This window comes from Alosa pseudoharengus, unplaced genomic scaffold (genome assembly GCF_046254945.1).
Source record: "Alosa pseudoharengus isolate Yale_2024_CS ecotype anadromous, Long Island Sound unplaced genomic scaffold, YU_APseudo_1.1 YU_APseudo_1.1_scf_13, whole genome shotgun sequence".
NCBI lineage: Eukaryota > Metazoa > Chordata > Actinopteri > Clupeiformes > Clupeidae > Alosa > Alosa pseudoharengus.
In genome coordinates this window covers 3,973,382-4,000,745 of record NW_027468598.1, presented here as the reverse complement: position 1 = coordinate 4,000,745, position 27,364 = coordinate 3,973,382, and the positions used below count along the sequence as shown (strand labels likewise).

General features: G+C 40.8%; 1 protein-coding gene and 1 long non-coding RNA gene across 3 annotated transcripts; both read left to right on the top strand.

Moving 5' to 3' along the window:
• Positions 1–8,067: 8,067 nt before the first annotated feature.
• On the top strand, positions 8,068–9,027 carry LOC143122243 (olfactory receptor 52D1-like). The gene has a single exon (XM_076283101.1). It carries the CDS (start codon positions 8,068–8,070, stop codon positions 9,025–9,027), a length of 960 nt encoding a protein of 319 aa, XP_076139216.1.
• A 10,231-nt stretch (positions 9,028–19,258) lies between these two features.
• On the top strand, positions 19,259–23,674 carry LOC143121478 (uncharacterized). Of its 2 annotated transcripts, none has more exons than XR_012986497.1 (4): positions 19,259–21,899; positions 21,983–22,097; positions 22,392–22,568; positions 23,582–23,674. It is a non-coding gene; the product is annotated as an uncharacterized LOC143121478 (long non-coding RNA). The 2 variants fall into 2 exon arrangements; XR_012986496.1 differs by having other exon boundaries at positions 19,315–21,882.
• The last annotated feature ends 3,690 nt before the right edge of the window (positions 23,675–27,364 follow it).

The window sequence follows — 27,364 nt, the reverse complement described above, 5'->3', positions numbered from 1 at the left end:
GCGAGAGAGGCACACACACTAGAGATGCGCTGATGGGCTATTATTTCAACCATAACTGCATAGCAAAACTTATCATCCATCAGCCATCCATCAGCACCAAAGTTTGTTGACCAATTTTCAAAACTGCACCTGCCCACCATCCGCTGGTTGTTTTAATGTAGGCTATATGGGTGATGCAGCGCTGCTGACGTGAGGCTAGAAAGCCCTTGCCTGTTTAAGTAGGTAAAACGTGGAGGTGTTTGAATACTGCTATGTGCCTCTCTCTACGGCCACGGCAGAGCCCGTTAGCATAGCAACATGCTAACACATTCGCGCCGCGCGACAGAGCGTTTGAGTGCACCTACGACGCGGGAGAGGTACGACTCAACTCGTGAAAGTTACGGTAAGAAAATATATCACTACTGATTTTGGGTGGCGTGTTCCTTTAACGGCCGTATTATGATGTCACAATTGGCAATGTTAAGTCTATGGGGATTTTTAAAAAGTTTTTCTTTAATAGTTTAAAAAGTATAAAAGTTTCAAAGTTGAAAAGACATAGCAGCTTCGTCCGTTTGAATACCTACGTTACAAAGTTTGAATGAAGTTTCTAAGTTAACCCTCATAGGGTGTTCGTTTTTTTGTTACACAGGAGGTGCTGCTGGGTCTGGTGGACCCATTGCATTTTAGGCCTTTTAATTCAACATAATCAAACTTTTTTTGAAATACTGAAATAACTGAACAACTGAAATACTCACTAGATGGTTACTTCATCCCAATTGCAAGTAATATAAACAACACATATGTTAAATGTGTTGCCTTTACCTTTGTTAAATCACAATTATGAATAGAAGTGCCACTCGTTTTTGTTTATTTTTGTATTAAAATATAACAAAATAAGGAAATGCATCATAAAACAGGCATAACTGGAAAATAATCAACAATTGTACAAATGAAGCAAGTTTTATTTATTTGACTTTCATTAGAAATTGAACATACTCAATAACATCTGTCTGAACAACACATTGAAGCCATTGAACACAGCAATTTTATACCAGACTACACCACACATGAGGGGCAGAGTCTCACTGTGTGTGTATTGCATATGTATTTTTTGATAGGGGATGGCATGAAAAGGTAAAAAGAAGAATTGATGTCTTGTGCACGAGTGACTGCCAAGCATGTAGGTCATACATGGGCAACATACGGCCCGCGGGCCACATCCGGCCCGTGGGCTTTCCCTGACCGGCCCGCGTAAGGTCCGTGAAAGAACAATAGTCAAGAGCCTAGCATAGAGATAATGCATGCAAATCAATATCGTTGTTTTTATTTTGAAAGCGACTGCTATTTGTACGCCCATACATTTGTGCGTGGATGCATACGACGTAAACACCCTCACTGATGTGCTGGTGAATAGAATTTATGCTTCTGCGTCGACACAATGCAGTTGCCTTTACGTCGGCGTAAACCTTTCAAAGTTTTGTGTCTCTTATGTCTGCGTCGCTCACCACCGCAAAGGTTGTTAGAACGAACTCCTACTGCTGCTCGTTGGCGATACGAAGTGTTCATTTCAAAACGTTACTGGCAGATAGACAGTTTACAATCGGATAACCCCGTAATTGTAACCATGTCTGAGTTTATTTGCAAAGCTTATGTTAGCGAACTAGTATGATGCTACTACCCACAGGTTGCAGAAGCAGCCGGCTCAACACACAGAGCGAGTTACCAATCACAGTTATGTTCATAAAGTTAAAGCAAAAACATAGCCTACATTTTAAAAATAGTTTTCTTTGTGCATGTTAATTAACTAATGACAGCCTACTATTGTCTGCTCCACATTTTCGTATAATTCTGCATAGAGTTAATTTGATGATTTAATGATGAAATATTGCTGAGTGTTGATGAAATGGTGGCACAGGCCTATCGGTTGTACTGACTCCTTCACATTTTCATGATCTAGCCTAATTATATAGATATTGTAGTACTTTTTTATATCAGTCTTTGAAAACTGAAAAAAAATGTCAATGTCAAAAAATCATTTTCGAGGATTAAATACTGGACATAGATTAAATATTGATGTTTTTCCTTTGTCTCCCTCACATTTTCATCTGTTCTACGACTAGTAAACAAAACCATATGATTTACTTGATGTTATACAAGAACAGAATAGAATTGAACAGAATTGAGTTCAGACTTGAGTTCGGTATTTTGGGTCCGGCCCTCCTCAACAGTCCCAGTTTGTCATGTGGCCCCTTGGGGAAATTAGTTGCCCACCCCTGATGTAGGTCCTAGTAGCATCCAAATCACATTGGCAGCCATGCAGGGGGGTTCATTTCTTGAGCAGGAAGACCATTCAATTCTACCATTTTTTGACATCCATATGTTGTCATTTGCAAGATGCTGACAGTCCAATGTCTGGCTGCTCAATGGCTGGTTCTATGGCTGGCTGCTCAACGGCTGGTCCTGTGGCTTGCTGCTCATCGGCTGGTCCTGGGGCTGGATGCTGGCGGGCTGGTCCTGAGGCCTGTTTGCGTTTTGAAGCTGACTGACGAGCTGGTCCTGTGGCTTGCTGCTTATTGGCCGGTCCTGGGGCTGGCTGCTGGTGGGCTGGTCCTGAGGTTCGCTTGCGTTTCGATGAAAGCTGACGGGCTAGTCCTAAGGCTAGCTGCTCACGGGATGGTCCTGGGGCTGGCTGCTTGCGGGCTGGTCCTGGCTGATCACGGGCTGGTCCTGGCTGCTGAAGGGCTGGTCCTGGTTCTGGCTGCTTGCGGGCGGGTCCTGGTCCTGGCTGCTTGCGGGCGGGTCCTGGTCCTGGCTGCTTGTGGGCTGGTCCTGGTTCTGGCTGCTTGCAGGTTGGTCCTGGCTGCTTGCAGGCTGGGGCTGGCTGCTTGCGGGCTGGTCCTGGCTGATCATGGGCTGGTCCTGGCTGCTTGCGGGCTGGTCCTGGCTGCTCACGGGATGATCCTGGGGCTGGCTGCTTGCAGGCTTGTCCTGGCTGCTGAAGGGCTAGTCCTGAGGCTCTTTTCCATTTCGGAGCTGGCTGATGCTTATCCTCCTCTTCAAACTCAGTGTTGGACTCTAATTTTTCAGAAATGTTATCCTCACTTTCTGAAACTATTTGCCCTGCATCACCATCAAAACCCTCTGACACACTGACACACACACACACACAGGACCTATGATTTCCACACTTTAACTAGTTCCGGATCCAGTGGACCCGAACATCCTGTGTGTAATATAAATGTGAAGGGGGGGTATGCAGGGGGGGTTCATTAAAAATGTTTTCTGATTTATGTTCCTCACAGAAAATGAGCCAAGGCCAATGAATCTTAGTTTTAAAAAATAATTATTTGTATAATTTTTATTAAGCTAAAAGCTAAAAACGGGTCCCACAGACCCGAACACCTTATAAGGGTTAAACTGTTCAAGAGAAATAGCGTACGGAAAAAGTGGTAAGCGGAATAATAATAAGAAGTTGCCTAGGAAGAACAGTACAGTGCATTTTAATGCACTGTAACTAGTGAATGCCATGCACAAGAAGAATATTCCATTTTCCTTTGTTGTTGGTGACCTGCCCACCTACAAGACGATCGTTCAGCTCAAGGCAGAGAATGCACAAATGTTCAAGGACATTATCCCAATCCTCGGTGCTTTCCACCAACAGATGTCCTACATCTATGCTATCTACAAGAGATTCAAGGGCTCTGGAATGTCAGACACTCTGGTTACAGCAGGGGTAGTAGTGGAGGGGTCTGTAGACCAAGCACTGAGAGGAAAGCACTACAGGCGGGGTGTGCGCTGCATCCTGCTCTGGAGAGAGGCTCTAATCCATAAACGACTAGCAAAGATTCTTGAGCATGAAGAGCTATCAGAGGAAATCAAGGAAAATCTCAAGACCCTGCGCAATGCACTCACTGAAACTCAGGAGGCTCTACAGAAACCTCACAAGGATCTTGAGGAGGATAGTGATGTAAAGGAGCTGATCAATAGAGTTTATGAGAAACCTGGCACAGACATGGGGGACTTTTGAGTCTCGTTCCTAGAGATGACTGATCCACTTGTACAATGTCTTGATGCATGTCATGCAAGAAATGGTACAGAGTACCAACTGTCAACATACAACATGCTCCCTGGACTGATGGCATATGACAACCATGATTATGGAAGGTGGTTGCCAGATTATTGGGCAATGCTCTCTTCGGATGAGAAAATGGCATTCTTCAACATTCACTTCACCCAGTCAATGACAGGGCTACCTTACTCCTGTCAGCCACTCGACCTTTGGATAGAAACAACTATAAATCTGAACTCGAAGCTAAAGCAAGGATGGATTCAGCTTCTACAGAATGAGAAGCAACTGTTCTCAACAACAAGAATCGCAAACAATGTTGCAAGGGTAAAGTCTACTGTGAAGCAGAGCCTCAAGTGCCAGCGCCGCCATAGGAGGCATGTTGAATGCCAGCCAGCAAGGATGAAGAAGGATGAGCAGGCAGTTCAGGACCTGCTGGCATGCATGAAGGATTTTGAAGCTGAGCCCTTTGACATCTCTTCACCTACACTGAGGTCGCTAAAGTCTGGCCTGGTCGCCTCACCATTGTTAGTGCATGACCTAAAGACTGCACTTTCAGATGGCCAAGCTCAGGTTGAAACCTTCCTGAAAGAGCGAGTGTTCTCAAAGATCAAGCCCCTCACTGCAACCATCCACAGGAATAAGAGGCGAAATTTCACTGGAGAAATGATCTGTACACCATCTGGTGCTCATATGAAGGTTGCCCATATGGAGAGATCGGGGTTGGCAGCCTTAGTGGACCTTGCAGAGGGATCAGGAATGATCCAACTTGAGTCAGCCCTTGAGAGGAGAGTAACTCAGGAGTGCCTTTCACTCTACAATGTAGATGGGTCAATGCGCAAGACTGTGAAGAGCAAGTTGTTACAGCTCTTCAAGCTAGACCCAGTAAGTGAAAAACCAAGAGACCATGTTAGCCTTGTGGACATGGGGCTGATCTGGCGGCTTGCCACCCCCACACCTGAAGACCGTGAGTCTCGGAAGCGGGACGGTTCAGAGTACCACTGGGGTGACTACTTGGATAAAATCTGTGCTAAGATCTTCTCATGCCACACCAACGCATACCTCATCATCCTTGTCAATGACAGATATGACCTTCCTTTCAGCATCAAGGATGATGAGCACGATCGTCGGGCAGCAAAACATACAAAAGGCCCAAATGTTTTCCCCAAGCCTGAAGACAGGTTCCCAGGTGCTGCTGAGTTCAACCAACTCATGGTTAATTCCGGAAACAAGGTCAGACTACAGAAACTTGTAAAGGAACAGCTGAAAAGACAAGTGGGTCAGGTGCAGGGTGACATCATATACTGCGAGGGAGAAACGTCAACCAACCTGAGCACTGGTGTGGTTAATGGGGACTATGTCTTCAGACATCCAGAAGCAGATACAATGCTGCTCTCTGCCTATGCAAAGGTGCGAGCCAGTAAGTACACTGGACCTGTTGTTCTAGACTGCGAGGACACAGATGTGTATGTCCAAGCAGCTTACGTCTCGCAGCAAGTCAGAGGTGATCTGCTGATTAAGCGCAAGCATGTGTTAATCAACTGCTGTGCCATGCTCTCGGAAGAGGTTGCAGATATCATCATACCTCTCCATGTGATCACTGGCAGTGACCACACTTCAGGGTTCTATGGGCATGGGAAGATGAAGGTGTTGGAGAAGGTGAAGATCAATTCTGAGGCAAGAGAGCTCCTGGGACGAGTGGGTGAGAGTCTGGAATTAAAGCATGAAGTCAGAGCAGATATGAGCATTTGTCCTCTCCATCGTTTATGCTGAGAGTGCAGATGTGAGCTGCGGGCAGGCCAGAGTTTCCAAATGGCACAAACTGAAGAATAAGTCGACAATCCGTCTCCCACCTGATGATGACTCTTTGAATCTACATATGGAAAGGACAAACTACCGTACATATTGCCAGCTCCATTACAACCTGCAAGAGCATCCTTCTCCCATTGGTCATGGCTGGGAACTAGTGAACGGAAAGTGTCGACCAGTGCGTCACACCCTGCCCCCCTTGCCCCAGCAGCTCACACCTCATGACTGCTCAGATGAGAGTAGCAGTGATGATGAGATGAGTCAGTGTGGAGATTGAACAGATTCAGATGGAGAGTCTCTTTAGTTAATTCAATAAATAAATCATAAAAAAAATAATAATTTACTTATTATTTACTTGTTTTAAATTGTACATTTTTTTATATTGTTCTAGAATTGTTGGGAGAATTGTTTTAAAAAGCCCATGTTGTAAGTCGCTTTGGTTAAAAATGCGTCATGTACAATTCAAAAAAATGTTAATAAAAACAACTCGCTAAAGAATCTTCTCTGTCTCCCTGCTTTCATTGGTTTCAACCCAGACATCTGATGACATATGTGTATGTTGTAATGTTACTGTCCATAACTGAACTCAGTATGAGCAGAGCTTTCATTTGAGACTATTATGAAGGCCCTCTGACGATCTTGAAAAATTGACATTGAAAGAGCCAAAAATTGGCGGCCATCTTGAATTTGAAGGTCAAAAATAGGTCAAATCAATAAATCTACATCATTTATGAATTTCTGGACCCAACTAGTCTCAGAAAACATGTATTGTGCAGCACTGTGGGCAAAACCATTAAAAAGTTCATTTCCAGCTTGGCTGACGGCAGCCATTTTGGATATAGGGCTCTCACAAAATTTCCCCACATTTTTGTGAGGGGCACCCCGGCTAATTTTTTTCTGTAACCTTTATAGATGACAAATCCAGTGAGAAACGAACCTTCGCTCTCCACGGTCACGAAACTGCTATAGATGACCCAACTAGATGTCTGTGAAGACATCCTTAAGCTCCTCAGCGCAGTCCTTTAGCGCACGACCTGGGATGTTGTCTGGGCCTGCTGCTTTACGGGTGTTGATAGCAGCAAGTGTCCTCTTCACGCTGTCGGCATAGAGGCACAGGGGCTGCTCGTGTGGAGGGGGAGGGGTCTTCTGTGGGCAAGTGCTGTTTTGTGCTTCAAAGCGAGCAAAGAAGCGGTTCAGATTGTTGAGCAGAGTCTGTGGCGCGGGCTTGTAGTCCGTGATGGCCTGAATGCCCTGCCATAGGCTTTGTGCGTTCCTGCTGTCTTTGAAGTGGGTGGTTATCTTGTGAGTGTATTCCTTTTTTGTTTCCTTGATGCCACGGGACAGGTTGGCTCTCGCTGTTCTTATGCCAACTTCATCCAGGGAAGACCTTGAATATTCCAGGAAAACAATAGCAAAATGAATTCTGCACATATTTAAACAGTATTTATCCATAGATGAAGAGTCCAGGTGTAAAATGGCCTGTCTGCAGTCTAGAGCAGTGTTTCCCAAACTTTTTTTCTGGGGACCCACTTTTTAAATATGACAGACTATCGCGACCCAACTCGTGACTGTGGTAGTTAACAAACTAGATCCTAATAGAAAGCTGTTAGCTTTCCTAAGCTATATAAGGTATAAGCTAGGGGTATTACATAACATAAATTGTCACTAGGCTATGCTGGCGACCCAAATAAAATCTCCTACGACCCACCTGTGGGTCGCGACCCAGTCTTTGGGAACCAATGGTCTAGAGTTGTCCATTTAGGTGCATAATGGAATACCTAATACAGTTGAGCAACTGAAATTCTATATCAGGGAGTAATGGGACAGCATTTCATTCTAAAAACTCTAGCAACTGATCTCCTCAGTTCCTAAACATTTACAGAATTAGTCCAAATGTTAATTTTCAACATTTGATATGTTGTCTATGTCCTTTTTGCTGCTAAATATGGGTTTATGGGACTTGTATATTATCATATTCTGTTTATTGTTTTTTTGCATTTTAGACAACATTTTTCTTTTTTGAGGTTGTACATCAAATTCTGTACATTATTAGCATCTGCTGAAACTGTCTGCAGTTTTTCCCACTGCATCCATCATCAGAGCTGATACCATCCCCTGTGGTACCTCACTGAGGTCCTCCAATGAGATTCAGTAGGATAGTCTTTGTTAGTCAATAAAAGTTCACACTGGGCATTCAGATAGAATTTAATACAATGGAAAACTCATCAGTTGTGTCTTCAGTCGTATTAACCACTTTCTATGGAATGCAGGATTATAAATCCCTGTACTTTATCCTTTTTGTAATACTATACACAGCTATTGTGATTGAAAATGTTGTTTTGATCTGTATTATATACAATGATAAGGCACTACATGAGCCCATGTACTTATTTATTTGTAACCTGGCGGCAAATAATATTTATGGTAGCACTGCACTTCTGCCTTCATTGTTAAATAAGTTAATATCTTACTCTTATGAGGTATCTCTGACCTGTTGTCAACTGCAAATATATTGCATTCATACATATGCTATCATAGAGTTTACAATTCTGGCAGTGATGGGCTACGATCGTTATCTGGCCATCTGCCAACCACTACAGTATCAGAGAATTATGTCTATAACAAAAGTGTACAGTCTTGTTGCATTTTCATGGTTTTATCCATTGGGTGCATTTGCCTTGTTTTTTACTTTCACTTTGCGATTAACATTTTGTGGTAGAGTAATGGAACGTGTGTACTGCATGAACTATTCTCTTGTCAAGTTGTCCTGTTCTAACACCTCAGTGGAGAGTATTGTAGGATTGTTTTCTGTAGTTGTGTATACATTCCCTCAGCTTATTATGATAGTTTATTCCTATGCAAAAATTTTGAAAATTTGCTTTTTTGGTTCTAAAAAATCTAAAATCAAAGCAGTGAAAACATGCACCCCACACATCATAGCGATCATAAACTATAGTCTTGGATGCTTTTTTGAAATAATACAGAGTCGCTTTCCCACAATTAATTTACCTTTTGAAATGCAAATATTTATGTCACTGTACTTTTTGATACTTCCACCATTTCTAAATCCAGTCATTTATGGGCTGAGCATCCAAACTGTGAGAAAAGATATACTGAAATTTTTGTCTTATGAAAACGGATTTGTCATCAAAGTAAAAAATATGTACCGTTAAATTTAAAAAAATTGTTGCTGGAATCTTATAGTTGCCAAGTAGAATGTTCTAATCAGCAGCCCATATGAGCACATGATCCATGCAAATAAATTTGGCTTTAGGTATGAATATACTTTCACATACTTTATTTTATGCAATGATTGTGGTGATGTGTGGTATCCAGGTTGGCATAAAATGCTTCAAGTCATATACCTCTAATCTTTTACATTATTGTGGTTGAGGTTGTGTTTGCTTGAATCCAATAGCTCGATTTTACTTTGCACTTTGCAAATGTATTTAAAGAATATATGTATAGTTTTTTAGTTAAAATATCTAGACATAGCAACAGAGTGAATAACGATTTCAGTACAACTTTGTAACTCAATGCCATTGTATCAAATACAATTCTAGTCTATGGAAGAGTATCAAATGTAAAGATGTATTCAAGACATCTCAAATCCAACAAAATTCTACCTGAAGTCCCTATTAATACAAATCATACCATTTTGTTCATACAGCATGGCATATTGTTGTAATTGTGATGTTATAAAAATCTCTGTTTCAAGATCAGCATTGTATTATGGATAATGTAGTTGTTAGTTACATAAATAGCCTAACTGTGATGGTATAAATATTATGCAAAATATATGTGTAAAAATGTGCTATATTCAGGGGGAAATAATGTGAATTTAATCATAAACAATGATTATAAATATGCACTACAAGGTGTAGGCCCTACTTACATTTCTGATTGACTTGCCAAACCTGAGCATTACCATTGGCATTACCATTACCATTACCATGACCCATATTGAACAAGGAAGTGTCAAATCTGTCTGAAACATTTGTAACTCAGGAGAGATTTGTACATGTAGCATAGATTTGTAACTGCAGAATAGATTCAGGCCTGGGGTGGAGAATCGGGAGAATTCCCGGTGGGCCGTTTCACTTTTGGGCCGGTCAAGGAAAAACATATTGACATTTGTCACGTTAGTCTATCGTAGGCTACTTATGTTCCGCAATTTCGGTGCCTGACACCGTAGCCTCTGCATGGGTTGTAGCCTGGTTGTAGCCTACCATGTGAGGGAGTTCTCCCCTCCCAAAAAGAGTTGGTTGAGTCCATATAGCCCGTCTTTTCCAAAAAGTTTTCTCAGATAGGCCTACCGATAGCCGGGCCGGCCCTACTGCATCGATAAGTACCAGGGAGGATGGATGGTATAAAGAGGCCCGAAGGGACTGAAAAGGCCAGTTAAAAAAAGAAAGGAAGACATTGGAGGAGGATGTTGCCAAATGTGCCAAGCTTCCAGATTTTTTTAAAGACAGACACTGGCAACTGGTAAGAGAGATAGCAATGATTATTAATCTTATTAAACTTATTAAATGAATTAAAATATTAGTCTTTTTGAATCATCCAACATTGTGATTCATAGACTTTGCGAATATTATGCAAATATTGTATGGCTATTCAGTAAAAATTGTAGCCTCAGAGCAGTAGATAAGTCAGTCCCTGATGATGATGATGATGAGCAATGAGGAGGCCAAGCAGAGAGGATAAAAGCGTAAACAATATGAATTCAGATTACAATATGAATTCAAATTATTTAATGCAAGAAAGATCAGTATGACAACAGCAATCTACATGATTACACGTTTCGGGTAATCAGGGTGATTACCCGAAACATCACGGAAAAATAAAAACAAGTGGGAGCAGAAAACCCTGGTTGAAGCGGACTTTTTCTCATGTATGAACAACACATCAACTAAAGCAATAGGTGTGATGGGTATATCATTATGATTTATGATTTCTTAAGCATGATCATCATGATTACATGAATTTTAGGATAATTGCTCATGCATTCATCATGTCTGTGGCCCCTCAAATAAAGTAGTGAATAATGTAAATAATGTGTTTAGAGAACTCCAAAGTTATGTTCAAATCAGAATTTGAGCAGTGATGACCACATTTTTGGCAGAAAAATAAAGTCATGATCATCGTTAATACATCATAATTCATAATGATGTGCCCACCGTACCTAATACTTTAGTAATGTGTTCATGTATGAGGTCACAAACTATGAACTCAGTAAATTCCTGATGATTAATTAGATATTAATGAATGAAGTAATACATAAATCATGAATTAATTAAAGTACCCTTACCGTAAAGTGTTACCGAAATGGGTAAAGGCCTGTGTAACTTACTCCGAGACTACATACATTACCAACCCAATTCGCTTCAATTATGTAAATGTAATGTAAATCAGGTTTTATGGCCAAGTATACTTGGGTATACAAGGAATTTGGTCTCTGCATGTATCCCATCCGTGAATTAGTGAACACACAGGTCACAAATTGAAGCACACATTAACCTGGAGCAGCTGCCTTGCTACAGTGATGCTCGGGGAGCAGTGAGGGGTTAGGTGCCTTGCTCAAGGGCACTTCAGCCGTGGATGTGGGCATGGGAGACTAGTGCTCAACCTTTCCACCACCCACATTTTTCCTACTGGTCGGGGATCGAACCGGCAACCCTTTGGTTTCAAGCCCGAAGACCTAACCAGGCCACAATTTTAAACTTTACATTTCATCATTTCACATCTTTCTTGACCCTCAAAAAACGTAAGTCTCATTTGTCAAATACCGTGTGCCTGCTCAGTTATAAAATTTTAACAATGACATTTTTCAAAGGTTTTTTCAGGTAATTAACATGGGCATAATGCTAGATTTATTTTTCTTTTTTTCACAGCCTGTATCCTTGATCTATTGGCCAAGGAAGATTTCTGTGAACAATATGAATTAATTTACATGGTATAATGACATCCGCCCAATGAAAGTGCCCAAAATCGCCATTTTGGCAACCATTTTGTTTATGCTAATTCAATGGTCATAAACTCAAAATTCAGCTTGGGAACAGGGCTAGTTGGATTCAGCACACCTTAATTATGTTAAAAAGTCCTGTTTCTCAACTTTTACTAAAAAATGCCTCTAGGAAGCACATATCTCAAAAATATCACCTGTCTATGATCAACCTATATGCCTTGTTTGCTCAGAAGTGAGTGTAGTAAAGGAGTAGCCTACATCACCAAACACCAATATGATACCCATGCTGAAAAATATGTAGGCCTAAACATTGGTTCAATATGCCTCTTTGTGGAAGAGTGGAATACATTTCAAATTCTTTATTTCGTTCTGTTTTTGTTAACTTATCAACCTATCCTTGTGGAATAGTGGAATATTTTTGTTAACTTCTCAGTTTAAGTAAATTATTATATAACCTTTGTTTTAGATTAACTAGAGTGGTGGACACCGAAATTTTGACGATAGGTCCTGTCTCGACTTTCTGACTCGTTTTGAATCGCCTTTGACTGTTTCAGAGTGGTTGGCTATGGACATGCACAAACATATCCTTAAAACAACCCTTAACTTTCGTTTTCAAAACTGTGCAACTCACCTGTACATTTGTTTGCAAATGTACTCACTACATTTGTTTGCAATTGTCTGGGGGGGGGGGGGGTTGAGAGACAGAGAGAGGGTAGGAATAGTGCAATATCAGAATAGACTGATATTTAAGATTTAAATATAAATATAGTGCAAGGCAGTTCAGTGCAATGATAATGTATAAACAATAACAATGTGAGGTAGATGAGCAGAACAGTGTTCATTGACTTTGTTCAGTGTAAGTGTGGGGGCTATTACTGAGTGTTCAACAGAATGACTGCTTGGGGGAAGAAACTGTCTTTGTGTTGGCTGGTTTTGGCCTGATACTTTCTAATGAGGAGACACAGCACTCAAAAAATCCTCCATAGAAAGGCATGGGGTAAGTTTGTAACATCTAGGGTTGGGTAGTAACGGATTACATGTAATCTGGATTACGTAATCAGATTACAAAAATCAAGTAACTATAATCAGCCCAGATTACAATAAAAAAATTGTGTAATCAGATTACAGTTACATTGTTGGGGATTACCTGATTACATTTTATTATGCAAGCAATGACACTTTTTAATGATAGCCTAGTTATCTTTTAATTCGACAAGCTTCGGGCTTGCCGGTTCGATCCCCGACCAGTAGAAAAAATGTGGGCGGGGGAAGTGGTTGAGCACTGCTCTCCCATGCCCACATCCACGGCTGAAGTGCCCTTGAGTAAGGCACCTAACCCCTCATTGATCCCCGAGCGCCGTTGTAGCAGACAGCTCACTGCTCCGGGTTGGTGTGTGCGTCACCTCACTGTGTGCTCATTGTGTGCTTCACCTCACTGTGTGTTCACTGTGCTTCACTAATTCGCGGATTGGGAAACCAAATTTCCCTCACAGGATCAAAAGAGTATCTATACTTACTTACTCACTAACTTATTTACTATTGGGGCAGGTCTCTCGGCACACTGCCTGATCTTTTCCTCCTAATCTTAATGTAGCCTCTTGTTTTAGTGTTACCGTTTACTTTGAGAAAGTCACCAGGTCCCCCTGGTTGAAAAACATCCCAAAGGAATAATTTTCTCACCCCCACAATTGAAATGGACATGGTGTCATTCAATATCAGGCCATGTCCCTGGGTCAAAAAAATCCAGCAAAAGCTAAATTCATTGTCCAGGTGTGCCCTTATAAAGGTTAAGCTGAGTTGTGCATGTTTGGAGAATAGTGATCCATGATCACATCCATGACTAAGTGATCAATTTTGGGATGGGGAAAATTTCAACCACCAAAATACCACCCCCAAAATGGAGAATAGCTATAGAAATGTATGAAATCTACATTAAGATTTTTTGGAAGAAAAGATCAGTTAATTCACACAGGAATGCTTTACTCAGAGCAAAGAGATTTCTTAGATGTAATGAAATAATAAACAGAAAAATAGAATGAGAATTCTTTCATCAATTCAGTGGTGGTGTCTTTTACTTAAGGGACATATTTATTGAAGTAATCTAAAAGTAATCCTAAAGTAATCAGATTACGTTACATGTTTTTGGTAATCCTGATTACGTTACTGATTACAAAAATTGCAATGTAATTTGTAGTCAGTAATGGATTACATTTCAAAGTAATCTGACCCAACCCTGGTAACATCAATATGGCCGTTGTCTACACATATCCCACCCCTTCCTCGGCAAAACGTTGACATGTGAATTAGGGGTGGGCGATATATATCGTCTGCGATAATATCGTGATTGTTGTTTTAACGATGTGCAAATTTACATTATCGAGTATTTAAATTACTTATGGGAAAAAACACTCGAAATCACGCATTGAAACCCCATACATTCACTAAATCCAGGAGGTGTATGCTAGAGCAGCAGAGCAAGTGTCACATGATCACTAGTGGGTCCACATCAGTGTTGCGCGGTCTGCCCGAAATTAAGCGGTCACCCGCGGTTATGAGTCATAAACAAAATATTTTAATGATATTCGGGTCATTTGCGGGCGGGTCATAGCCTGACGAGCCAAAATATCACGAGAAGGCATCAATACAGTAAAGCATCAATACAGTAAAGTCAACAGTAAAGAAGCAAGAAGTGAGTTAAAATAATAAAGACACCCCTTCAGGAAAAGCGATATAGGCTACACTGAGAAAAAAAAGGGTTCTTTAATGGTTCTTCATTCCATTTAGGTTAATGTGAGTATTAGGTAGGCCTATTGAGGTATTTAGGCCCACACACACATGTGCATCTGAGGAAGGCCGTGAGGTCGAAACGTTATCTGCCAAATCATGAGAAAATAAACTCAAAAGAGTATCAAGGAGTGTGCGGACATTTTTCATAAAAATCACGTACACGTGCCAAACTCATCACCCCAGGCCCATATGTTAGGCTTTATTCATGCGCATTAGGCCTATGGCATTATGAGATGCACAACAGAAATGTGGTATTTCGTATTTAATCTCTGCACTTAAACGTAAGCTACACTAAGGTCTTTGTTGCATGTAGCTTGAATGTTATGTCTCCCTTAGTCACTTATAAAAGCTTCTGCTAAATAGGCCTAACTAAATGTAAATGACTTAAACTGACAGTGGTGATAATGGTGCGATTGTTTCTACATCACCTTTATTTGCCAACCAACTTGCCTATTTATTTGATCTTATCTTGGCCTATTGCCCTTTTTTGGCAAAAATAAGCGTTCAAGACAACAAGAAGGCTATACGATGACGTCACGCTACCCTCGACACGTTCCAGTCATTAGAACGTTTGGATTTAATGAGGCGTGAAATGACCATTTAACCTATAACGCTAACATTCTATGCAAACATTCTTTGCCGATCAAGCAGAGGCCAGTCATTGTTATATCATTATCTGTTTCTTGTATCAAGATAATTAAATTATGATTTCGGAAAACAACACTATTTATCCAGAACCTTCCCCGGCTGTTTTTGGTGTGATGAACGGAATTATTTTTACAAACGCAGAAGGGGAAAATAATCGCTTTCTAGAATACCCTACCCTTTAGCCCAATAACCTACTAACGTGGTCTTAACGTTAAGCATGGATTCCTCCTGCTAGCAGCAGACCCATTTTAACATGTATTTTTTCATGTTTCAATGCATTTGGTATTATGATATAAATTGTATTTTTAAAAATGTAAGATTTTAAAATATGACTTTCTTTTAAGTTTGGGCGTAAGTTGATTCTTATCAAGGCCACACTTTAATTTTGAAAATAAGACGATTCATGGCATGTTGTGACGACAGCGATTTGACGCCATCTCAAGTGTGAGAAAAGTCTGCCACTTCCCTTGATTCGACCTTTTGGATGATGGCTTCCAACCTGGACACTTCTGTGAGTACAGAGCGGGTAAGTGTATGTTATCAACTACCTTTTCAATTATCATGAAAAGCCCAAAACATATGGAGTCAAAATAGGGTCTTTAATATTGAGAGCTTGTGAAAAGATGTTCACATGTGTAATAAAGTTTTGCAGCTGTGCAAAAGGAGTTCTGCATGTGAAAAGAAATTTCGTACCTGTAGAAATATTTTGTACATGTGTGAAAAAATTATGTACCTGTAGAAATATTACGTACTTGTGTGAAAGAAATGTGTATCTGTAGAAATGTTTTGTACATATGTGGGGGGAAAATGCGGATCTGTAAAAATATTTTGTACATGTGTGGAAAAAATATGTACCTGCACAAATACTTTGTACGTGTGTGAATCTCCTACGCGATGCTTTCCTGCGCAACACTGAAAGTACGAGTGTGAAACTGAGATACAAGCTTACGGACTTTTGACCCTAATTTTACTGCCTCTCTGAAGAGCCAATCAACACACTGCTTACTGCCAACCAATCAGCGTTCCCCACCGACCACCTAGATTTTGGTGCTAAACAGATTGGCTTCATATCGAAGAGTATACTCAGAGCCCGTCTATAATGTCTTATTAGAAATTCTCTGGTATACTCTTTGATTGGGGTTGCAAAATTATAACTTAATTAAGAGTGACGTGGTAGCTCAATTTATACTGTGATCGCAAAAAGGGTTGAAGCGGAGCCGTAATGTTAACGTTAGCTATCCCATCCGCTTTTTAGACTGTAACGTTAGCTTCTAGCTAGCAGTAATGTTGACGAAATAGTTGAATTATTCATTCCATTTCCGAAAGGGTGATTCAGTGGTGTCATTCATGATTAAAAACAGTAATACTGTACACACATTTATGTTTATCTGCTATTATTATTTGATATGAGAACACGTTTATTTTATCACCCTTTGCAAGCCTATAATAACAGCCTAGTGGACGGCAAAAAGACGAATCAGATGAATGGGTTGTAAATGGGACATCCACAGCTAGGAGATTATAGTGAGTGAGATTATAGTAATGCCCTTCCAGGACTGTTGGTTTGTTGTTTGGAATACAACATCCCATTTTCTTACATAGTTTTGTTTTCTTTGTGTTTGGGGAGTATTTTAACCACACGGTTATCTCGTCAGTTTATGAAGCACAGCAGCGGTTGCTATAGCAACCATAGACTGAACAGGACGGTAGACTACCAAGCAAGCAAGCGCTTAGGCAAAGTCTATGGCAAGATCTGAATGTAAATGGATAAACCCGTTCAAGCGTTTTCTTTATTTCCTATTTCTTTCAATTCTTTAACTTAAGACATGTAAGAATTAAGCCTACTTATTCGCTGGGCAACGTACAAACTGACGAGTTACATTAGCCCTAGCATGAGCTACGATAAACGTCAGCTAGGATAGCTATGGCAGCTATCATACAGTTATTATTTCATGTTCTGGTATGATATTCTTAACGTTTTGACTATGTTACAACTGATAAAAGCATGACAAATAAAGTAACCAAATCGCTTTGCAATATTTTAGTCCAGAAATACTTATGGGTGTTCATTTACAGTAATGTTACGACCTATCTGCCCTTGCTGTTACCACCAGTTTTAATAACTAATCTAGATCTGTGGGTTAGCGGCAAAATCTGGGTGGTCGGTGGGGAACGCTGATTGGTTGGCAGTAAGCAATGTGTTGATTGGCTCTTCAGAAAGGCAGTAAAATTAGGGTCAAAAGTCCGTAAGCTTGTATCTCAGTTTCACACTCGTACTTTCAGTGTTGCGCAGGAAAGCATCGCGTAGGAGATTCACACACGTACAAAGTATTTGTGCAGGTACATATTTTTTCCACAAGTGTACAAAATATTTTTACAGATCCGCATTTTCCCCCCACATATGTACAAAACATTTCTACAGATACACATTTCTTTCACACAAGTACGTAATATTTCTACAGGTACATAATTTTTTCACACATGTACAAAATATTTCTACAGGTACGCAATTTCTTTTCACATGCAGAACTCCTTTTGCACAGCTGCAAAACTTTATTACACATGTGAACATCTTTTCACAAGCTCTCAATATTAAAGACCCTATTTTGACTCCATAAAAACAACCCACCAATGAGATGGTCACCAATGCCAGCTGTTAGTCACAGTCTATTTAAAGTTGCGAAGAGTAACGTTAAGGTTAACGTTAACGCTAGAAAGTTAGCTTTTTTCCCCACGTTCCACGTTCCAGGAGCTCATAGTGCTTAAAGGAGCTCGAGCTAACACATTATTTCCCTTTAATCAATCATTAATACAGGGATAAAAAATCGTATAAGTACTCTTGCTCTCATTTCAGTAATCGATTGTCTGGATAGATAGCTGTGCAGGTGGTACTGCTAGTCCTGGCTAACACTAACATCAGCTTTAGGAAAACCTCCGCCTAAAACGTCGACACCTATCGTCATTTAACATTCGCGTGAAAAATGCACACTGGTTAATGTTTTCATTCAACGTGTAGCTGTTTTAATATTTCGAATTTAAGTGGATAATTTAGACTTTTAGAGCTACCACTGCTTAGTTGAATGCCCCAATGTGATGCGTTCATGTCAACCATGTGGACCTGATGAGGTATTTTATTTTAGGTGACTTTGTGTAACGTTAGCTAAGTGAGGCGCTTTGAGTGACCACTGTTAATGCTATTTATAAGTAGTGCTAACTATTTACTTGCAGAAGTATTGCACACCCATGACAGTTTAAGTTTTGGGTCGTTTATGTTGTGGGTGGCTTTACTGTTTTAGACAGTGGTAGCTGAATGCCACGTCTTAAACCGCTTAGCTAAATTGTTTAGGTTTGTTGCAAGGGCGCGAACTTCGAGTCGTCCATTTTGCACCCCACACATGCCGTTAAGTTTCGGCGCTTGAAGCGATTGCAAATTCGTAGGTGCATTTCACATTTATGTGGACATAATGTTTAAATGGATATGTGTGCATATTTTAATATAGTGGGATTTAGTGAATTGTTTTTGTTTCGGGTGGCTGTACTGTTTTAGACAGTAGTGGCTGAATGAACCTCTTAGCTACATTTTTTTTAGGGTGCAAGGGCGTAAACGTCGAGTCGTCCATTTTGCATCACACATGCCGTTAAGGTTCAGCGCTTGATGCGATTGCGAATTTGTGTGGACAGTTTAAATAGAAATGTGTGCATGTTTTAATATGGTGGGATTTAGTGAAATATTTGGGCTTCTACCACCGATTGGTTGGATATTTTTGTTTTGTTTTTTTACATTCATCCGCTTTGGATTATTGCACAGATAGGAGAATGCAATGCATACGCGCCTTTGTGAGTGAATCTGCAACCAAATTATCTGCAGTTAATCATAGACATATATGTTGGAATCCACTTCATTTTAATGACTTGAAAATGACAGACTGTGTAATAATAATTCCTGTGCTACAAAGAGGGTTATGAACAGTGTATAAATAGACATAAATCAAATATATAGAGCTGGAATATTAAAGGAGTGCTGTGTGCAACGCTCTGCAATTAAGGAGTGCTGTATAATGCTCTGCAATTATTTAATTTTCTATCTTGACAGGAAATTGCGGAAAAAGAAAAATGGACAGTTGCTGATGTCACATTTTGGCTGGTAAAGAATGGCATGAATGATTATCAGCAGGCCTTCTTAGGTGAGCCTTTTTATGGAGCAACCCTACCAGTGTCCACGATGCGTTACTAGAAAACCCACACTTGAGAAATTATTGAAACATCAGAAAATATACCATGAACATGAAATTGGATTTTCTGTTGTCTGTGGAGTACAGAACTGTCCACAACAGTACTCCTCTGTAAAATCTTTGCAGAACCATTTGAGAAAAAAACACAAGCATCATCTACAGGAATTGGTTACTATCCCCGACCGTGACCTCTCAGACTGTGAATCTTTCGAAACACCTCAATTGGTTCCTCAAACTGCTACTTGCCATTTCCCTCTCAATGTCAGCGATTCTTTTACCGAGACTGTGAAAAAACAACTTGCCTTGTTTTCCTTGAAATTGCAAGAACACAATGTTGTACAAAGGAAGGTTCAATTATTTGTGGTTAATGAGATAGAAAAACTTTTTCATTACTTACTTGAGAATTATCGTGTTTTGTTTTTAAATTCTTTACATCATTTGAACATTGATATTTGTCCTGATCTGTCCAATATTGCAAATGCTGATTTGTTTGAGCACTGTTTTAGTGCAGTTAACAGTACGTATCAGTTAGAGAAATACTGTGTGGAAAAGCTAAATTTAATTGAACCTATTGAATATGTTTTGGGTGTTGATTCTAGTACTGGTAAGAAGGATTCTTACCAGTATGTCCCATTACTTCAAGTGTTAAATGTAGTGTGCCATGATGAAATTGCACTTACACACATTTTTAAACGGAGAGGTCCAGACAGTGATGTTTTAACAGATTTTCATGATGGGGAGGAAGGTCTTCCAAGACAGTGATTTTTTCAATACCAGTGAGCCACGTTTGAGAATTCAGCTGTACAGTGATGAGTTTGAGGTTGCGAATCCATTGGGATCCAAAAGGTTATTACATAAAATCTGTGCTTTTTATTTTACTATTGGGAATCTTCCACCAAAGTATAGAGCTGCTTTAAGAAATATTCATGTTTTGCTTCTTGTCAAATATAGGTTGGTGAAGACCTATGGATTTGAGAAAATATTACAACCACTCATTTCTGATTTACAGAAATTACAAACGAAGGGTATAGAGCTGTGCTTTGAGGAACGGACACATAATGTTAAAGGTGGGCTAGCTACTGTGTCTGCTGATAACCTCTCAGCTCATGCCCTGGCAGGTTTTAGCTGCTCCTTTAATAGTGGAAGGGTGTGCAGATATTGCATGTGTCATTATGAAGATTTATCTGATACTGTCAGTGAGGAAATCTGTATTCTGAGAACAAAATTGACTCATTACCAACATTTGAGTGCTATAACAGCTGATGCTCAATACAAGTCAGTGTATGGTGTAAATGGACCTTGTCCTTTTAGCAAGCTCCCATATTTTGATGTAACTCGGGCGTTTCCGCCCGATGTTATGCATGACTTCCTTGAGGGGGTTGTTCCTCTGGTTATGAAGTTGGTTTTGAAGGCCTTGCACAAAACCAAACATGTGTGTGTCCAACAGGTTAATGACATTTTGAGGGTATTTTCTTTTGGTCAGAACGATTATGCGTCAAAACCTAGTCTGATTCCTGAGAGAATTTTACAAGACAAAAACATAGTTGGGACTGCTGCTCAGAAATGGACGCTATTTAGGACACTTCCGTTCCTCATTGGAAATAGGGTTGAAGAGGGTGACAGATTTTGGCAGCTTTACCTTGTGGCTAGAGAAATTGGTGAAATTATTCTTTCACCAACAATAAGCATTCACTGGATTTCCCACCTGATTTACTAATCAAGCATTTTTTGACTGGTTTTAACGAACTGTTCCCAGGATCCTTTACACCGAAGCTACATTTTTTACTTCACTACCCCAGACTGATTCTTGAGTATGGACCTCCTCGAGCTCACTGGTGCATGAGATACGAGTCGAAGCATTATTACTTTAAGAGACTTGCCTCAGTCACCAACAACTTTATTAACATGTCACAGACTCTTGCCAAGAGGAATCAGCTTCGCCAATGTTGGGAGTGGAACTCTCCCAGTCTCCTCAAGGATGACGTACAATCAGCTCCCACTGAATTCTCCCTGCAAGAACTTCCCGACAACTGTAGGGCTCATTTCCAGAACTTTTCTGAGAGATTATGGACAACTAAACGTGTTGTTTTGAACTCTACCACTTATGCCGTTGGGGACTATTTTGTTATTGATCTTGTTCATGCAGAACTGATACCTGTGTTTGTGAAGATCACCTTCATATTGCACGCTAGCGCAAATTGGTTTCTTGTTGGAAAACTTCACAACACGGTGTCTTTTATCAGTCATCTCCACTCGTACCATATTGAAGAGGCAGACAACATTGTGTTTACACCAGGGGACGAGGTCGACTTTCATGCCTTGGACATGTATTGTTGTGATGGGAAAGACCTCATAACACTAGTCCATCGGCCATTCAAAGAAGTTCACTTAAGGTCATAAATTAATCAAGGTAAATTTCTAATTTATTTGCACTGCATACTAATTGAAGCTCAGACTGATTTTGGATGTCTCCCTTTAATGTCTTTCCTACAGATAACAAGGTAGATGGCCCTACTCTACTACAGATGACCGAGAGGATGAGCGAGAGGCTTTTCCCTAGAATGAAGGACCAAGCCAAATTTCTAGCGTGTTTATCACAACTTAAGGGGTGAATAACTTTAATTGTTTTATGTATTTGTTTGTTTTGCTGATGCTTTTATCCAGAGTGTTCACACCTCAATTTCCTCAGGGCCATTTTCCCTTGAGCAACTTGCTCAAGGGCACAACTGTGATGGCAGCTTTCATAATTCCAACTTCTATGGCTACTAACTTGCTAGCCAAGTTCCTAAACCGCTGTCACTACCGCCCCATTTCCGATTGATATTTAAATTAAGATTTCTTATTAGTAATGTTTTTATGTTGATTTGTTATCTGAATCCAACCCCCAACTTCCCCTCTGCAGTGAAAGTTTGAGGCAGAAGGCTGAGGCAGAGCCAGAATCGAGCAGCGCCATACATTTCCCCCCATCGGTCCAAAAAGCTTTGTCCACTCAGGATCCAGCGCTGAAATCGCACGCTAAGAATAAGCTGAAGATCTTGCTCATTCAAGCGCTATTTGATCATCTAGCATAGCAAACAATGTAGGTTCATGGTGTAAATGTCCTCCTTTGGTTTCTTTAAAGCCTGGGTTCTCAAATTCCGTACCTTCAATAAGTCAGTAGGCTAATACCCTAAGGTTCATATATAATGGTAGTATTTTATAGTATTATCAGGGTTTGTATGATTACTAGTAGCTCAAAATATGTTGATGAAATACTTAACTTTGATTTAAACTTATACATGTATTTACATATGCCTTTTTTGTCCCTGCGTGTAGCCCTATTGGTAAGAGTTGGTCTAATTACTGTCACTTTATGGTGCTAAATGGCGCGAGTCTCTCGGTTTCATGTCGGGTTCAAAACAAAACTTAGGCTAGTTGTGCCAAGGGATGTTGATGCAACTCATGAAGCATTTTGCAGTCAATTAATGGCCTTTGTAATCATTTAGCCATGATTCTCAAACACTGACAGTAGGGCTGCACGATATTTCTAAAATCTATCGTTATCGCAATATCAATGATTGCGATAGACATACCGCAAAGATTACTTAATTTTCGATACAATGCCGTGCGCATTGCAGTCTATGGTGTATTCACATTCTGAATGTCAACATATTTTACCAAACTGATGCGGTCATGCTGCCTGAGAAGCCCATCTATCACCCAGGCCTACCAGTTTAGGTGGTGTTTTAGGTGTTGAGGTGGGAGCATTTACATTTATTTCTGTAATTATACACGGGTTTGGCAAGGAATGACACAATAAGGTTGAGAACCACAGTATTAAAGGGAAATCTATGGCTCTGGTGTTTTATGCCCCCAACATCGTCTTACAGGCAGCGCTGCCACTGCTGACTTAAAGGCACCTAACCTTAACCCATGCCTAACCCTAGTGCCTTCCAGGCAGCGCTGCCTTGAACACAATGTTGGGGGGCATAAAACGCCAGGAATCACATTTATGGGACACTGCATTGTAACTAGGAATGTTTTGTAAATCAACCATGCCACTCTGCAACACGTATGACATTTTCCCTTATGTGTGCTTTTTACAATTTCCAGGTATCCATCTCACATGCAATATGTGGAACTCCTGAAGTCTGTCCTACTCAGCTACCCGTTCCTCAGAGAAAGTTACGGATCTGGATATGTAAGTAGTTATTTATTGTCCAAACTGACATTGTACTGCAACTGCATCATTTGTCAAAGATAATCATTGAAGTTGTTGATAGCATGAAACAATGACCTGGGTGGAATGTGTAAATTAGTTATAAGTAATAACTAATAAGTAAATATATATACAATAAATATTGTAATAAGTTTGCCCAAGAAGACTTGAAAATGCAGTCACTATATCTGTATTTGCATGAGGATCTATTGCATGAGTCTTTGAAGAACAAATTCAAAAAAGAAAGACGGCCGCTTGTCGATAATGAAGAAATTGAAAAAATGAAGAAGAAATACTCCACTCCAAATGGGGGAAGGAAGAGGCAACCGGAACAAGGACCTTGTTTCCTTGTGAAGAAAAACAAAGTGAGATTTCAGCTTTCATGTTTCAAGGTTTTTCATCCTTTATATACCAGGCAAAATTCTTGCAGCATGATGAGCTATTGGTAGATGTGTCTGTGTTCTGATCAATTAGAAGAAGATAAATCCTTTTTCTTGTTTTTGTTTGTTCAGGAAGCAGAGGTAATTTCTGATGGTGAAGATGAGAGGAGCCACCATATTGAATTGATTAAAGAAGAATGCCAGAAAATTAGGCCAAATTTGGATGTGATCCGCAAAAGTCTTCAGAAAGTAACACAATTTGCAAAAAATTTCATCCAACAACATTCAACTGCAGAAGTTTTACAGGAGTTCCCTTGCTTCTCTATTCCAACCGTGGTAAGTGCAAATCAGCTGACAACTGCTCATGATGGACTGTTGGAAAGTTATTCCAATAATTAACATTGTCTTTCAACTCTTATATAAATGTTTTTAAAGGTGCTCTAAGCGATGCCACACGTTTTTTAGGCTAAAACATTTTATGTCACTTACTGCAAACAGCACCTAACCAACCGCTAGCTGTCTGTGTCCTGAATACACTGTAAAAAAACGTGATCTCTGTGGACAGCCCAGGCTCCAAGAACGGCCAAAAAAACAACTTGGGCAAACCTAGCCCATGAAAACATAACAAACTGTTCCAGCAAATCACAGACGAGATGCACGTTTAGGAGAGTTTCAATTGCACAGGAGCAGCACAGGAGGGAGGGGGAGGAAGTAGCGAGCTAGCTCTCTGTTTTGTTAGAAAGTCAACAGAAGTGACGTTGCCCATAATCGCTTAGAGAGAATTTATTGGTTACATTTTTCTTGTTTTGTTAGATATGTGAAGAGGCATCACTCATACTCAAAGTTGATGTGGACAAGCAGTTGGTCAGACGCTTCGGGACACTTGGGGGCGTTGATCACTGATATTTATTATAATGTTTAAGCATTACATTTGTTTGTTTTGACACGAAATGGAATGATTTGTGCCTGGTGGCTCCGTCTAGTTTCCTCCTTAGAGCACTCCGCTGTAGAATCTTCTTTGTTAGAATCGGCCGAAGATTCTACAGCGGAGCGCTCTAGGCTACTGGCATGTCATTTCCATGGCAACATCTATAAACAAATTCAGCAGACTGACCGCCGCAGAGCGGGTTGACGGCTCCTGACGGCTGCAACAGTCGAACCCTGCTTCGCGGGTTAAAATTACATATCCAATCAAAATGTGTACACAAGCACAATTACGTATACATATTTTTTTAATATCAAAACTTAAAAAACATGGCGGCAAACAAGAAGAAATGCAGACAGTACAGTGTCGATTACATAAACTTTGGCTTTATTCCCTCACCTACAAATGTTCAGCTCCCGATGTGCCTGCTTTGCGAGCAGGTTTTCTCTAATGAGGCGATGAAACCCTCACGTTTAAAGGATCACCTGAACAAAATGCATCCTGACAAGGCATCTCATGATGCGGCTTATTTCAATGCCCTCAAAGAGAAACATTCAAGACGGACCATTTCGAATCTGTTCGCTCGGAAGACAAACCAGACAGAGAACGGGTTAGTGGCGTCCTACAATATTTCTTTACTGATAGCTAAGTCTGGCACACCATTTACTGTAGGAGAAAAGCTGGTTCTCCCAGCGATTAAAGAGGTCATCTCCACTGTGATGGAGCGAGACCCAGCGCCAGTGTTAAGGGCCATCCCGCTCAGCAATGACAGTGTGGCACGGAGGGTTAGAGAGATGGCGCTGGACACTGAGGAGCAGCTGTGTGCCACACTGCGAGAAAATCGTTTCAGTATCCAGCTGGACGAGACAACAACAGCAGACAACAATGTTCTCCTAATGGCCTATGCGCGTTTTGTGTCTGGGAGGGATGTGGCCGAGGACATGCTGTTTATTAAATATCTCTCTGCGGACACAAGAGGAGAAACGATATTCAACGCGCTAAAGGAGTACCTCCAGGAGAAGTCCATTCCACTGGGGAACATCCTCGCCTGTGCCACAGATGGAGCTCCCGCTATGGTTGGGAGGTACCGCGGATTCGCCACTTTCCTTAAGGAGCGTGTGCCGCAGGTGTTGACAGTGCACTGTGTCCTCCACCGTCACAACCTCTCGCGTCCAAAGCCATCAGCCCATCTCTCCACCAGTCACTCAACACAGCAGTAAAAGCAATAAATAAAATCAAAGCCCATGCTCTTAATGATAGGCTCTTCAGGCAGCTGTGTGGCGAGAATGATGAGGCCTTCGAGCGTCTGTTGCTCCACACCGAGGTGCGCTGGCTCTCCAAAGGCAACTGCCTGGCGAGGCTGTGCGAGCTGTTTCAGACAGTCCTGGAGTTCCTACAAGGTGTCGATGCCGATCTAACGGAGAAGCTGCTGTCTTGTCGCGCCGACATCCATTACCTCGCGGACTTCTTTGGGAAAATGAATGAGGTCTCCCTGAAGCTCCAAGGAGAGGCCGTGACGCTTGTCCATTCAAAGGCCACAGTGCGCAGTCTCCTTGCCAAGCTGGACCTGTACAGAAATAATTTGGGCAGGCGTCAGCTAAATAATTTTAATCAACTGACCAAGGTAGGCTACGTTATTAGGCTGATAATAATAGCGTATTATTATAATAATAATAATAATAATAATAATAATAATAATAGTAATAATGATAATAATAATAATAATAATAATAATAGACAAGCAATGAAGGCTGAACTTTCTTTGGGAATAAGATAACTTTTATACTTACATTCAGGTGCTGGATGATCTCACAGACAACCATCTGCTCCGTTACACCGACCACTTGAAAACGGTGAAAGCGGACCTGGAGGTCCGTTTCAGGGATCTCAATGAATTAGACGTCCCAGAATGGGTGACGGAGCCATTCCAAGTGGATGCGTCCAGCATTGATGGCGCATTTCAGGAAAGCCTCATTGACCTACAGAATGATGAAGAGGCCAAGGCCACGTTCCGCACCTCTGGCTGGCGTGCCATGTGGGCCACACATGGTCTGCGTTTTCCGCTGCTGTGGGAGAAGACTTGTGTTCTTCTTCTTGCTTTCCCCACGTCCTACCTCGTAGAGCAGGGATTCAGCCAAGCTCTCCACTTGCAGACCAAGTACCGCAACCGTCTGAATTTAGTAGACTCCGGTGCGCTCAGGCTGAAGCTGACGTCTGTGTGTCCTGACGTTAAAAAGCTGGCAGCTAGCCATCAAGCACAGGGCTCACACTAAATTAAATTCATTTTTACTAGTTTGTTAATTTCTGTGGCTGAATGTCCATTTCATCGAAGTTCTTTGCCCCAAATTACTATTTTTCTTGTTTAAAATTGG

Bases quoted from the DNA above. Each gene is read 5' to 3' on its own strand.
- LOC143122243 (XM_076283101.1), top strand. From the start codon at position 8,068: ATGGAAAACTCATCAGTTGTGTCTTCAGTCGTATTAACCACTTTCTAT.